General features: G+C 40.7%; 1 protein-coding gene across 1 annotated transcript in view; it reads right to left on the reverse strand.

The window, feature by feature from the left end:
- Positions 1–16,261, reverse strand: part of PRKG1 (protein kinase cGMP-dependent 1) — a 988,282-nt gene that overhangs the window by 643,453 nt on the left and 328,568 nt on the right. The window contains exon 3 of the mRNA XM_084845722.1: positions 1,999–2,112. Coding sequence (XP_084701848.1) covers positions 1,999–2,112 — 114 coding nt within the window. The remainder of the gene's footprint in view (positions 1–1,998; positions 2,113–16,261) is intronic.

The following is a 16,261-nucleotide window of genomic DNA, read 5'->3' on the forward strand; positions in this document are numbered from 1 at the left end:
CCACACACAACTTAATAGTTTTGTTATTGTTTTTAAGTTACTTAGAGGCTATGAATTTCCCCTACCTGGTAATAACCCAAATAATGCTGGAATAACTCAAGGCATTATTTTAGGGTTATTTCAAGGTTGTCTAACCCTCAAACACCCTGCCACCTGGGTTCGTGTGACACCACAAGCCACAGTGAGCTGGGCACCCATGGATGCCATGCAAAAATGGGCACCCAGCACAACATGATTTACCGCAGGTAAATTAAGCCATGGTGGGCTGTTGTGATGTGTGAACCAGGTCATTTTCATTTACTTAAAATATTTTAAATAAATAAAATCACTATTTTTTTAAAGGCTATTTTGATGTTCTGTTTTTCGTGTGTGTGTGTGTATGTGTGTGTATGGGGGTCTGTTTTTAACATATTGTTTTTATTGTTGTATTTTAAATTCATAAACCACTGTGATCTATTTTATGAACAATGGCATATAAGGAATTTTAAATAAATAAATGCAATGGTTTGGATCCAGATTTATTAGGCGCATGCAAGTGGGCTGGCTGAAACGCTATTCTGTACTATTCTCCCATGACTGCCTCTACAGCCCCCCCCCCCCCAGTGCTACATAGAGGGTTAGGGAACCCTACTGGATGGGGTGAGCTGGGGCACAGGGGAAAAAGGGGGGATTCTGCCAAATTGGGCAGAGGCACCGATGATGCCAATGCCTAGCTTTTTATAACACTTCTAATTCCTATGGAAAATTAAGACTAGGCACCATTGGGAAGAGAAATGACTCTTCCATGAGACCTGACAAACTTTTCAAGAGTATTCCGCTTCTGTTTTTAAACTTGATTGCTTAACATTATCATTGTTTTCATACTATTACCATTTGTTCTCCTAACATATGCCTTTCCAGAGTTGCAACAAGTAAGCTGAATTATCTTGCAGACAGAAGAACAAACAGATGTTCCAATCAGAGTTTCACAGGCAATAGTAATAATTTAAATTTATTAGTCAATAATGTTTCTTAAATAGCTCTCTGCACTTCAAGGAACTGAATGTGTTTATCTAGATCTAGCTGAAACGCCTTGAAATGCTAACTAGTGACCTCCCCTGTCAGTGTGCTTTGGAAGGGATATAAAGCTAATTACAATCATGACTGCCATTCACTTATTTAAGCATTAATGAGCAAGAGAAATTACACTGAAGTCACTTGTTAGCATTCTAAACAGCATTATGCACAAAGCCATTGCCTACAGAAGAAGATGCGTAATTGCCATGTGTTTTAAACACCCGTGGGGAGAAAAAAAACAAGGAAAAATGACTAATAAATACTGCCTATTTCTCTCTCCAGAATTTCTCCTTTCAAGATAACAATAGTTCTGACCTCACCATTGCCCCAGTTTAATGAGGAAAGAATGACGCGGTTAAAAATCAGACACAAAACAACATCTTGGAAAGAAGGTGAAAGAGAAGGGACATGGTGTGAGGAATAATAGGGATAAGAATACCAGCTAGCTGTACATGTTAATGGTTTCTGTTCAGTTTGCTTGCCCTAGGTACCTGAAAATGAAGTGCATATAAAAGTGAACAATGATACAATAAGCTATCCCTTTCTTCCAGCAACACATTGTCTTGCATTTTCTGCCAGCTCTTTTATCTCACCTACTATAGATACCAACTACGGACGTTCTTGAGGTTCCTGATGGAAGAAAAAAAGTTTACTGGCTGAACTACTAAAGAACAGATGCTGTAAAATGACGTATTTCTAACCCACTTTCTGTAAAAAGTCAATTCGGCTGGCATACAAAATGTGAATGTCATGCCCGTGATACGCTATTCAAGACTAGCTTGAAAGGAATAAATGTGACTGATAAAATGATAATGCTGGAAAGTTTAGTGCTTTTAAAAATATGAATACTTCATGACACTGATAACTAACAAAGCCCTGTCCAGACCAAATATCAGTATTTGCCAACATTACATCAAGTTCAAAACTCCAAAATAACCTTACTTTTGACGGTGGCTGTCCGGGTGCAGTTGTAAAGGATAGCAAGTTCCCCAAAAACCTTGCCAGGCCCCATGGTGCACAGTTTTACACCTTCCTTTGTCACCTCAACCTTTCCATCTGTGGACAAAAAACACAGTTTTGTATCACCAACTTTTCATATTGTTTAGAATTTTTCCTTTATATCATTCTTTAAACCTGCATTTCTGGGAATTTCTTGCCTGGTTTGCACATAATGATAAGTCAGAATTCTATAGATCCACACTGCTCAATTGCTCTTGCTTGATCCTCCTGCCAGTGGGAGTGGCTAAACAAGCCAGGGGCTCTCCATTCGTGGTTTATTCAGCATGACGTCTGAACCAGAAAGCCAGGTTTTTCCTCTCCTAACAAGCCGGGGTCATAAGCCAGGGTTTGTTCTTTGCTTACGATTCTGTCTTATATGGATAGCAACAAGCCAGAGCTCCAGGTTTGGATATCACAATAAACAAACCATGGGAAGTCCCTGGGTTAATCCCACTGGCAGGAAGATCCAGGCAGGAGTGATCAAGCAGTGTGCACCAGCATGTCAACTTTTTCCCAGTAAGAGAGAATTCTAAAGAATTCAGGCTTATTGTTACATGCAGATCTGCCCGGCATGTGATTGGAAATGGGCTCTACTAGCAGTTATTCAGTGTAAACAGCACTGCACCCTAGCTCAACAGCTAATATATGTCAGCATCCACAACTTGGTGCCTTCCAGATGTTTTAGACTACAGTTCCCATCATCCCTGACCTTTCCCATTAGCACCAGCACAATTTTCTGGTGCTGATAGTTTTAGTCCAACACATTTGGAGGGTACCATGTTGAAAAAGGCTGGCTTATGCAATAACAACACAAATTCTAAAACTCTATTAAAAAAATGGCACCATTGGAATACCAAGAGGAAATCTGACACTGATTTCCAAATGTATTTCCTGAAAGCACTTAAGAAATAAAATGTTAACTTGGAGCACACTGATCTTACAGATAGAACCTGTTAGTTAAAAATCATGATTCAGCTTGCTGAGCTGCATGCCTATATAGTAATCTGAAGAACTAATTTTGCTCATTTTCAAAAGGAAAAAATCTTTATTGTTGGACATATTGATCCATGACAAAGCAGCTAATTATTTTGACCCTTCACCATTACACAATTTGCGTTTGTTTTTTTTTACAGTAGCTTTCCATTCCAAAACCGTAACTTATTTCATTAAGTCCCCTTTTTATTATTTACTCAACACTGCACATAGAACTATGTGTATGAGGAGGCATTTCATATCTAGAGTTTGGGGGGGAAAGAAGCCACGACCAATTAGTCTTCTTCAAAATGACATAGATCCCAGCACATTTTTGCATGCTAGGCATGTTTTTGTGCCAAGGATAACTGATAGGGATATAGATTAACACACTTAATTTGGAGCTGCCCAGTTGTTAATTCACTTGGGGTAAAAATAATTTATTGAGTACATATGTTGTTAAATTGTTCTCCCCCCCTCCATCATTTCATTATGCTGTATAAAGATTTTGTAGCCCTTCCCAGGAAATTGCCTCCATATTTGTCTTTTATCTGCCCATATGGTTTTAGAAAGCACTTAACCAAATGCAGATTAAAACATCCTGCAGTTAATGGAGGTTAAGGAGTGCTATAGTCCCCAACTCAGGTCAGATAAACATTGTCCAGTTGGATACTAGAAGGTGGAGGATTTGCTTCATTTACTTTTGGAATGCCCATTGTATTTAGATTTGAGGATTCAGTACCTTGATCCCTTTTACTGCTGGTATTAGAGACAATTCCCCTTTAAACAAAATCTTATTTTTATTGGCTGGGACAGATTATTTTGTGACATATTGCACTGTTAAATTTGTTAAGCTAGCTCTAGGGAAGAGGAAGGTTTTTATTTCGACATATAATAACACAGGTGATTGAGCTTTTTTAATTAATTTAACACTTTTTAGTAAGCAAATCAGTTGTTAACAGTTCTTATACTCTTTTGATTGCACTTATTTTGCTTTTCCTGTATGTTAACATCCTGTATTTTTCTTGTTTCTGTGTTTAGTTTGATGTATATGCAAAAGCCTGGTTGGTTATTGACCAATAAACTGAGAAAAATAAAGAGTTTAACTGTTTTTAATTGTTTCTTCACAGCTGAGGAGGTCCTACTGACATTTGGGTGGACTCCAGCAACTTGGGGCATAACAATGAACAGGAAGGCCTGGCTTTTCAGAGCACCCACAGTTGCCAAATGCATAATACCACACTACTGGAAGAGCAAACCTATACCAAACCGTAAGAAATAGGTTGCACGGATACCACAGTATGCAGCTTTGGAAATTAGGGCTTTGTGAGTCTGGGTAGCCCAGATAACCGTGAAGACATCTCTGGGACAAGTTTCAGGAGCTATATATGGTTTCGATGCTCTCCAGGTTGATATTAGGGAAACATTACTCATCCAAGTAAACACTTGACAACATGCAGTGGAGAGGCTGCTGTGATATATTAATTCTAATTATTTTCATTATTTCCAATTGTTTGTTTTGCTTTGTATGCTTTTTTTTACCCTCCTCCATTTTTGTCCTTCCTTTTTTCCTTCTGTGGAATCGATACTAGCTGTATGTTAGAGGTGCGGGGTAGGTTAGCTAATAAGGGATCATAATGTTCCCTGTATCTAGGAAGAAGGTAATGGAATAAATACAGTTTCTACTGAATAGACACTGGTTGAGAAGGTCTGATATAATATATAAGGAACAAACTGAAACCAAAGCATACTACAAACACTGGGTGAGTGTGTGGCAAATGTACCAAGGCTAACTTTTATGATGCGACCAAAAGGCATCATAAAAAGAGATGTATTTATCAGATAAACTAAAACCATCGGAACTATTGATTTTTCTAAAGAAATTGTCTACAAAAGTAGCTTTCCCCTTTTACTGTTTCTTTGGCATTTATTAAGAACAGGATTTCACACAGGGAGTCTTTCTTAGCCCTACCTGGAGATGCTGTGGATTGTACCTTGAACCACTGAGCTATGGCCCTTCCTTCTAGTACAAATAATTCTTTTATTGGATGGTGATGGTTCTGGTTTGTAAAATGTTGTATGTACTGTGAATATTCCAGTTTTTTGACACCACACACCCTATAATTAAAGGCAAGTTAATGATAGCAATAAAGCAAGCAATACATTTATTGATTACTGACAACACTGAAGCTTAAAAATGCTATTCAGACAGGAAATGTTCGTCTTGATCATTATTATGGTGCCTATTTTCAGGGAAGTGGGCAGAATCTAAAGAATCCCATGCGTGTTCCATGCTTCTATGTGTGCACCAGGACTTGCTTGATTTCTACTACAGCTTTGTACTACAGCTTCTTATGATGCATCTAAGGCCAGTCAGGATAATATATTGACTATTAAAAGCAGCTTTGAAGGGTCACTGGGTACTGCAGTATCATGGTAGGCCATGAAAACTATAGAGAACTTGCATGCAGGAGGTCTGAACATGCCACTGTGGATCTTAGCCATTGTGTATAGGGCTTGAATTGTTAAATCATACTGCTAACATGTTTCAGAACCATGACAAACTTTTGAGTCATTCACCCAGTAGTTTCTATTAGGAATCTCCAATGTGCAAAAATAATATCCACGTGTACAAAGGCTTCTCCACACAATGCAGTATAAGGGATGGTTGTATATGGGCATCTCCATCTGGAGCTGCCACTTATTAAGCACTGAATGGTGCCAGCCTATGCTTGTTTGGAGAATTGTGTGTGCATAGTACTTTGGCAAGTATTTTCCTTCCCCTATGGCTTACCAAAATAAGATACAGTATGACAACAGACCCTTCAATCATTCAATGCATGAAGAGTGGTCACAGGTGAGGTGGAAAAGCGTAGCAGCTATCTCCACCCTGACTTGCATACATTTGCTAGACTGTGTACATACTTTATGTTCATCCTGAGCCTATGCACAGTTTGTGCATGCCATGCATAGGAATTGTACACTGTAGTCAGAGTGAGTAGGATGGAAACCAAGGCTCCTGCCCTCCTCTGTCACATATAATGCCTGAATATCCTACAATAAATCCTGATTATACATATATGGCCGCAGTGGCTTAGTGGTTAAGATGCTGAACTGCAGACTGGAAGGTCGGCAGGTCAGCAGTTCGAGACCCGAGTGCTGCGTGACGGAGTGAGCTCCCGTCTTCAGTCCCAGCTTCTGCCAACCTAGCAGTTCGAAAGCAAGAAATTGCAAGTAGATAAATAGGTACCGCCTCGGCGGGAAAGGTAACAGCGTTCCGTGCACCTCGGTGTTCAGTCATGCCGGCCACATGACCACGGAAGTGTCTTCGGACAGCGCTGGCTCTTCGGCTTAGAAACGGGGATGAGCACCGCACCCTAGAGTCGGACACGACTGGTTGGGGACACCTTTACCTTTATTTATATCAGTCAAAAAGTTCACAAGGGTTTACTGTAGGAATGTTCAACTAGTTTGAAAGTGCTCCTTTTAAACAGTTGCAAGAGTTAGAATTTGGAGTGCATTCATCTCTTAAAATATGCAAAAATATGCCTCCAGGTAAAATATCCTGCAATTCTTTATAAACAAAGTGTTTGAAAATCTCCATTAGCTTATTCATCATATACTATTCTCTCAGGTTCAAAAATATGTTACACTAGTCAGAAGTCAAGCAACCAAAGCAGAACTGCTATAGGGCAATTTCTGCCATTGCAGAGCTGTGGGGAGATTTTCATTGCCAGCATCCATACATTAGCCTTTCCAGATAAACAATAGGCTAATTAAAGTCTCTTGTTTAAGTCTACCAAAAACAAAAGATGGAACAAATAAATATTTTCCTCTTGTTATCCCTCCCTAAAAACATATCATGGGGAAGAGAAATACCTGTCTGAGATCATGTCTCCCTTTCTTCGCAAGGCCTTTATAGCCTTGCACTTCCAGAAAACTAATTTTAGGGAAGGAAGATATAAGAATATCCCCAGGAAACAACATTTCTGTATTTGTGGCATCACGTGGTTGAGGATACAATATATGTTACATTGCAAGTTATATAAAATTCCAAGAGATAAACATTTAATGAGATGTTTAGCAGCTGTAGCTAACCTTAATTATATGGATAAAATTAAATATTTGTTGTTAAGTACATCCAAATTTGCTATGCTTAATACAGCTAGATTTGAGGTAAAAGCAGCCCAACTCAGAACAACCCAAGAAGATAAATGTTTTTTCTACAGAAAAGTGGTCCCTACAATCACATATTCTTGTAAGGCACTATTTATATACCATATATTGAATTTTAACCTAGTGATATAATTTTTTATTATTAATACCCTGTATTGGTGTCTGTTGTTGGTCTCTTTTGCTATAACCTGTACTTGGTTGCCTAATACACAAATGATGATGATGAACAAATAAATACAGTCATTAATTCTCTGGGTCAGGGCACTGCAAGAATAATGTTGGACATTGCGTGCCTCAACAGCATTTACAGAAGGAACAAGTAGCAATACAGTCAGTCACAAACTACTAACAATGAGCATTTCCATTATGGAAGATAATGTACATCTTCCTGTGTTAGAATCCATGTCCCAAGCAGAATTGCTGAATTTTGCCTAGTGATAAATACTGAGGCAAATTTGAAGTTTCTGCTAAGCAAAACATCCAATGAATGTCAAGGAAAGCGAATCATTTTAATAGGAAAAGTTACGTCCCTAAATTGACACCAAGTTTTGCCTAAAGTGAAATATGAGGCTAATTTGGAATTTCCTTATAAATGTCTTGCATATCTCGATTCCTGAACCTTAAAAGAATAGGTTGTATTATTTAAGTGTCTTGTCTATTCAGCTGCAGGAGTTGTAGTAATGGAGGATAGCTGCACTCTCATTTCCTATTATTTGCTAGTTGTTTGGTTGGGTGTTCTGAGGGGCCTGCTAATATCCTGGAAAGAAGAGACATATCTAATAAATTGAGTTTGCACTCCATTTGGTAAAAGCTTCTGGATCCTCGCTTCTTGTCTCAGTTCTCCTTGCTCAAACTGAATAGAAGCCCATAGCCTCAAAAACCCCATTTATTAAGGGGAGAAAGAACGCATTCTCTTGTCCTCCAGAATAAAAGAGAAAATAAGCTAAAGGCTGTTTTGTGTTATGTGAGAACATTTGGTTCTTTTAGCACATTGAGTCCATCCAATTAAAAATTAAATAACATCTTTAGCTGGATTGCACTTGGATTTCTCCAGTAAATCTGGCTATAAACTAAACAGCTCTATCAAACGTTCTCATTTATTGTGAGGATATTTCCCCCTCCCAGTAATTAAATGGTCATCTTCTGTTTCCTGTGAGCAGGGAAAAGAAAAACAGATTAGCTTGACTCTAAGAATGTCAATCTCCATGTAATTCTTGTAATGGCCAATAACCTAATTGCTTATTACTAGCTTCCACTTTTGCTGCTTACAGTTAATAGAGTTTTATGGAACCAAAAACTTCTTCAGGCTATTTTAATTCAGAGGCACCTTCAACATTACATATCTTCTTAATATTGGTGGGATTTAAAAGTTTCAACATTTGTTGTCTGCACTTTAGAGTTGTACTTCTCTACTAATGAGATCCTACTGGTTGTAAAACAGGCCAATACAACTTATAATTCACAACATTACATGACGTCCAGCAGCTGTATATTGTTGCCTGACAGATGACTGAAAACTATGTCCCCACCTCCACCCATTTTTGTAAAACAAACAAATCACCCTTTTCCACATATTCTGAACTAAGTGAAACCTTACTCTGAATACCACTTCAGACTGGGCTAATGTGAGGGACAGGGCCTTTTTTTTTTTTTAGTAATGGCACCCTGACTGGGTTTGAACTTCCTAGGGAAGTCCATCAGTCTCTTGCTTTAACTCTTCTGAAGCTAACTAAGCCATGTTCATTTTAGGAGGAATTTGGTTGAATTTGTAATAATAAATCTTTTGTCTGAGAAGTAGTTTTTCTACTATTTTTATAACCATTTATATTTCTTACTGCGCTTTTGGATTTTAGTTTGTTTTACTGGTTTATGGTTGGTTTTGTTATGCTTTATGGTTTTAACATAAACCACCCTAAGTCCTTTGTTGAACCATGTGGGATTGATTGATTGATTGATTGATTGATTGATGGAGATTTATGGAGTGCCTGCAGGCTACCAATCACAGGCTTGGGATTATGTTATGCTTCATGGCTTGTAAATTATGCATATTTATTGTGAATCAGGATGATATCGTACAATAATGTAATATTAGAGAATACTCTGTTCCCTGAAGGATTATTCTATTCTAAAAAAAAATCAGTTTTACAAAAAAGTAAAAAGTACCTACAAATTCACTAATGTGTTACAATTTACAACACATAAAAATTGTAAGCCAAGACACCTGGACCTAACTTCTGTGACTTAGGGCCAAAGCTGACGTTAGTTTACAAGACATGGGTAGCAGAGATCTTTGTTTTAAACTTTATTCTTTTCTAGAGTTTATATAACTATGTACTTTATAGAATTTTTATGTTTAATGGATAGAGTTGGATCATCTATCTGTATGTGTGTATGGATATTCCTAGTTGATATGATCATGATGGCTGAAACAACAATAAGTAAAGTAGTGGGTAAAAAGACACAGGTAGCAGTGTCTTTCCCCCCATTTTTTACTCTTGTGCAAGAGCAGCACCATCAATCTGGATCAGAGAAGGGAAAGATTTAACCGTTCCCCCCTACCCACTATGGGCTAGATCTGGATCGGGGGGGGGGAGTGTAATTTATATTGCAAAATAGTGATCTATTAAAGTAAATGGCACACTATTTTGCAATATATTGCTGGCATGGGTCCCCTGATCCTGATTCGGCCCATAGTGGGGGGGGGGAGAAAGAGTTAATCCTTCCCTACCCCTCACGCTAGGGTCCTGGCCTGGATTGGGCCACTGTGTTTATACCAGAGTAAAAATGAAAAGTAATGTCTGCTTTGGCCCTCAGAAGCAGTAAATGTGTTCTGCAATTTCATATATTGTGCTCTCGCTTACAACTTAGCCTCTGGCACCCATACTTTCCGTTTGGACATAGAACATGTTTGCTACTTGGATGACATTAAAAAAAAAACAATTAAAGCCAGATGCCTGAATGTAGAATTTCTAAATGAATTTGTAATTGCCTTAATGATTTTTTTAAAAAAAAACAATTGTCAGGGTGGAACCTGAGCCCATAGAGCCCAAAAACAGTTCTGATTCTGAGGAGGAACAGAGGAGCGTGCTCATCTCTCACAAGCACAGCAGCTGGCAGAGATTCCTCCTGCCAGCATTCCTGGGATAGATAGTGACCCTGGCAGTGAGAGAGCGCTGGAGGGGGGCTTGCTGGATGCTCGGCGCAGACGCAGGGAGCGATGACAGATGGAGGGCGCAGAAAGGAGGCGTAGCGCTCGCTTGGCACGCAAGCAACGATCGCGTCCCGAGGACCCAAGGGAAAGAGGGAGGATCTCTCCCTAGCCCATAAGTTCAGGGTCTTCCCGTGGTTCTCCTTCAAACAGGGACCAACTGCCTAACCTGGAGCTTAGGCTACTCTGCTATCTTTCCCCAGTGCTGTTCCTTGCTTTGTCGATAGTGATTAGTATCTGAAAGAGTCATAAAGGAATAAAGTCTTGGAAAGAATCCTTATTGTCTGTGTCCTGAGTTGGCTATTGGTGGGGACTGCAAGAGGCAGCTAGGGCGCTCCTGACAATAATAATCAGAAGGCCCTTCTTTGCTTTTTGAAAAGCAACATCCCCATAATCTTTACCTCAATGCAGCAAGGCGGGCAGACTGAAAGAAGAAAAATCAAGTGTGACCACTTTCATGAAGCAATGCTGCAGCAAGAATGGCCATTAGGCATCAACCCTTTAATGAAGTACAGATGTAAAGTTATCATATCAGCATGTGCAGAGTGTCTTTCCCACGTTACTGAGTAACCACAGCTTTACCTTACTTCGGATCCAGGACCAGGAGGTGTAATGCAATTTTTTTTCCTTATGGGAACTGATTCCTTATGATTAGAATTCTCTCTCTCTCTCTCTCACACACACACACACACACACCCAGCCAAACCTGTCTGTCTGTCTCACACACATACACGACATACAAGCACTTCTGGATTTCTCACACTCATACACACACACTCACACCACACCCATTCACCACACACACTCAGCACTACACTACACTATGCTACTTTCACTTCTCCATAACTTACCAGCTTCAGCTGCTTAAAGTCTCCTCCATCTGGTGGCAGGCACATCTGTTAAAAGAAGAGGCTCCCTCATGGAAAGAGTAAATTTGGCATTGAGCATCTCTGACAAAATCTTCCAGCACTTGGATTGGCACTTAAAAGAATGGGGACTTTAAAAAAAAATATCCTTAAATGGCTTTTGATCAAAACAGGAGTAAGATCCCTGCAATTTCCTTACTTTTGGACACATTTAATGGGGAAGGTGTGTGTGTTGGAGAGTGGCATGGGAAAAGGAAGGAACATAACGTTTAGGTAAAGAGGAAGAAGAAAGGAAACATTTTAAATTGCTTATCTTGGCCATTTCCCAATGGATTTCCCTGACATTTGTTCAGATGATGGCACTCAATTTATTTATTTATTTATTTATTTATTTATTTATTTATCGCCCATCTGGCTGGTCACCCAGCCACTCTGGGCGATGTACAACAATAAAAACAGTTTATACAATAAAATTCAACATTAAAAACATAACATTTCTAAAATTACCCTAGCCCACCCCAAATGCCTGCCTGAACAACCATGTTTTTAATGCGCGGCGGAAGCTCATTAAAGAGGGGTCATGGCACAGTTCCCTAGGGAGGGAGTTCCACAGAGCGGGGGCCACCACAGAGAAGGCCCTCTCCCTCGTCCTCACCAACCTAGCTGTCCTGGCTGATGGGACAGAGAGAAGGCCATCCAAGGCTGATCTTGCTGAGCGGCCTATCTGGTGTTGCTGGAGACGCTCCTTGAGATAAGCTGGGCCAGAACCGTATAGGGTTTTAAAGGTCAAAACCAAACAGTTAGGAAATGGTGGCACTATAGCAGCTCTGCATTAACTATACTGTCTTAACTATTGTGGTTGTATAATTAAGCACTGCTACTATAAAAAATCTATTTTGTTTTAACATTTTTAGAGCACTAAAATCTACAGCCTAATAAAGATAGCAGATCTAAAACACAGAGGGTGGCTTCGCTAGACCTTGGAATACTCCCATCAATTCGAAGTTGAAAGGTTTTTATTTTTACGTGTAAAACACTGTTTGAAATCTATATGGACCAGTAATCTAAGAGAATAAAAAATTAAACACTCCACCTCCTATGTACGCACCAAGAATCATGTGTTTAAATGTACTTCCACCTTAAAAAACCCTGCATGTGCAAAGCTCACAAATCAGCAAACAGGCTTCTAAATGTAGCTTTCTCCACCATGTTCCAGCAAACATTCCTGACAAGCCTGTCTCGTTTCTTTCTCTGAAATTTTCTTATGATACCTCCTAGATGAGCTTCCCCCAATCTGGTGCCCTCCAGATTTGTTGGATTGCAACTCCCACCAGGGGTGTCATTAGGGAGGGGCCCACCTGGGCACAGATCCCAGATGTTCTTTGAGCTGTGCCCTGGATCTTTTGGGCTGTCCTAATTACCATTTTTTACATTTTCCCATTGACCTGCACTGGAAAACAGAAATGGTCATAACGTTTTCATTTTGTAAGACAAATACATGAAATATGGCCCCCATAGAGCTGATTGAACCTGCCCAATTCCAGGCAGTTAGGTCCAGTGGCTTTTGTGCTAGTCACAGGTAAAATTTGCTATTTTCAAGAAAATCTGTCAAACCAAAGAGCTATATTTTTTGTTTCCTTCCACATACGTGCATAGAGTTTGGGGACCTGGCAACCCCTATATAGATGACTGAATCTGCAAATTTCAGACAGTTATGCCTAGTGGCTTTTGTGCTAGTCACAGGAAAAATTTGCTATTTTCAAGAAAATCTATCAAAGCAAAGACCTATAATTTTTTTGTGCTTCCACATATATGCATGGGATTTGGGGACCTCGCAGCCCCTATGGAGATGACTGAACTGGCCAAATTTTAGACAGGTCCAGTTGCTTTTGTGCTAGCCATGCGTAAAGTTTCCTTTTCTCAAAGACTAAAACAAAAAGTAAAAACTGCCAAGTCACACAGAGAATTACAGATCCTAATCAGAAGGTATTTAAGGTGACCATTAGGAGGTCACTATTGCCAGGAGAATTATCAACAACCTCAGATACGCAGACGATACCACCCTAATGGCAGAAAGTGAAGAGGATCTAAAGAGCCTCTTGTTGAGGGTGAAAGTGGAGAGTGCAAAAGCTGGTTTGAAACTCAACATTAAAAAAACTAAGACCATGGCATCTGGCCCCATCACTTCCTGGCATATAGAAGGGGAAGAAATGGAAGCAGTGACAGATTTTATTTTCTTGGGCTCCAAGATCACCGCAGACGGTGACTGTAGCCATGAAATTAAAAGACGCTTGCTCCTTGGGAGGAAAGCTATGGCAAACCTAGACAGCATAGTAAGAAGCAGAGACATCACCTTGCCGACAAAGGTCCATATAATCAAAGCTATGGTTTTCCCAGTAGTAACGTATGGCCGTGAGAGCTGGACTATAAGGAAGGCTGAGCGCCAAAGCCAAATGTGAAGAGAAAAGTCACTGGAAAAGTCACTGATGCTGGGAAAGATTGAAGGCAAAAGGAGAAGGGGACGGCAGAGGATGAGATGGCTAGATAGCATCACCAATGCAATGAATATGAACTTGAGTACGCTCCGGGAGAGAGCGGAGGACAGGAAGGCCTGGCGTGCTATGGTGCATGGAGACACGAAGAGTCGGACATGACTTAACGACTGAACAACAACAAAATCCCTAATCTCTGGTGTAGGGTTGTGTTTTTTTTTGAGGTGCAAAAAACCTCTCTCCCTCTCCTTTCTGCTCTTACATGCCCACTATTGGGAGCTTGCTTGCAGTGAAATTTTGAAGAGGGGGAAGGAAGGGAAGAAGGAGCTTCATGTGAAATACTGGTATTTCACACAGTACCTGATTTCACTGCCCCAAAGTGGAACCTTTGGCTTCTGCAGAAATTTAGTAACTTCAGTACAGCAAAGGATCCAATCAACCTCCACAAATTTATTTCTCCCTCTCTAATTTCTCCTAAATAGCTGTAGGATTCAAATTATTTCAAAAGGAGGGTTAGGACTATGTGGCATCATGATCGAGGAACTGCTAAGGCTTTTAAACCAGTTCTACATTTTTTTTAAAAAAAAGCTAGAAAAAGCCCTCCACCACCTCACCTCATAAAGTTAATTTAAGTACATGCAATCCTTACAAACCCTGCACAGCCTCCTGAATTCCTCTGAAGTACTACCCCTCTGAAAGGAGCTACTTGGCTTAGGGAATTCTCCTTACCTCCCCGCTCCCCCCCGCCTCCACCCTGCATTTCCGATCATCATTCTTCTTTTCTTCTTCCCTCCCCTATCCTTTCTTTCTCTTCTTTATTCTACCCAGAGCATATCTTGAGGAATTCATAAAGAGAATTCTCTTTGGTGGGCAAGAGAAGTTCTGAACTGTATTTGACTTTTTGTTTTATATAGACAAGAGGGTTGGTTTTTCTCCTTCTCACTCAAGTCTTTGAGAAAAGTGGGTTCACATGGTTGCAGAGAAACAAATTTGGGGCTGTTTTGTTTGTCAGTTGCCATTATCCAGCAATAGGAAGGGCTGTAGCTCAGTGGTAGAGCACATGCTTGGCATGCATTCCATGTTCAATCTCCAGCATCTCCAGGTAGGGCTAGGAAAGATCCTGCCTGAAACTCTGGAGAGCTGCTGCTGCCAGTCAGTGTCAACAATACTGCACTAAATGGACCCAGGATCTCACTCAGTACAAGGCAGCTTCCTATGTTCCTATGAACAGAAAGCTTTAATAAAAATAGGAGTTCTTGGTTTGTTTTTTTAAGTGGAGGGGAGATAAATATTGCTCATTTATACAATCCTACGTACGCCTACTTAGAAGCCCCATTATATTTAATGAGGCTTACCCTCAGGAGGAAAGTGTGCACAGGATTCCAGCACAAGTTACTTTTGTAGGGAGGTTTGCACCTTGATGTTCTGCATGTTTACTCAGAAATACATCCTGAGTTGTAAGCATGGTACTGCAGGCTTAATACAGTGCCTACTCAATTCCGTCTAATGAATTGACTACCCTTTCAGCTCAGTCCTATGCATGTTTTGTCATTTGTGTTTTTTTAATTTTGCATGAACTTCAGTGGTGAGGGAAAAGCACTTAGTACATGCTCAGAGTTTCTCCATAACTTAGCCCTACTTTTGAAAAGTAGGGATGTACAAAATGTACTTACCTTTCCGCGGATTATGTTTATGGGGGGGGGGAGGCATTCCGTCCCTTCCCCCGAAATCATCGATGGGGGGGGAGGCGATCCGATCCTCCCCCCCAGAATCCACGATGGCCGGCTGTGCTCCACGGCGGCTCCGTGGAGCAGCCGGCCAGGCCCAGGCCAGAGCTGTCTGCAGCCGGATTTCCGGCCGCGGAGGGCTCTGGGTAAAATAAAAAACAACTGCGTACGCAAATGGCAGCGGCTACGGCCTCCGCCATTTGCGTTCCTTATTTTTGGCCGTCTTAGTCTACGTAAATATTTACGTAGACTATTACGGCAAAAATAAAGGGGAATGCAAACAGCGCCCGCTACGCTATTTGCGTCCCCCTTTATTTTCACCGTAATAGTCTACGTAAATATTTACATAGACTAAGACGGCCAAAAATAAGGAATGCAAATGGTGGCAGCCGTAGCTGCCGCCATTTGCGTACGCGGTTTTTGTTTTTTTTTACCCAGCCAAGATAGGCTACGTAAATCTTTACGTAGCCTATCATGACTCTGTAAAAAAAAAAAAAAACAACCCCTCCAGACTGCAAATGGCGGTGGCGGCAGCCAGTCGAAAGACCAGCCGCCGCTGAAGCCACCGCTGCCTGGAACATCCGCCCCAGGTAAGTCTCGTCCCGGGGGGGATCTGTAGGGGGGGTGGGGGGGCAGGCCGTTCCGCCACAGATTTCAGGGGGCCAAATGCACTGGCATTCAGCCTCACCGAGATCCGTGGCGGAATTTTCTGACATCCCTAGAAAACAGATTCATCGGATTAAACCTGGTGAAGTCTTGGCACAA

Source organism: Heloderma suspectum, chromosome 3, assembly GCF_057233095.1.
Source record: "Heloderma suspectum isolate Gila_16-S chromosome 3, 16-S_ref, whole genome shotgun sequence".
Taxonomy (NCBI): Eukaryota; Metazoa; Chordata; class Lepidosauria; order Squamata; family Helodermatidae; genus Heloderma; species Heloderma suspectum.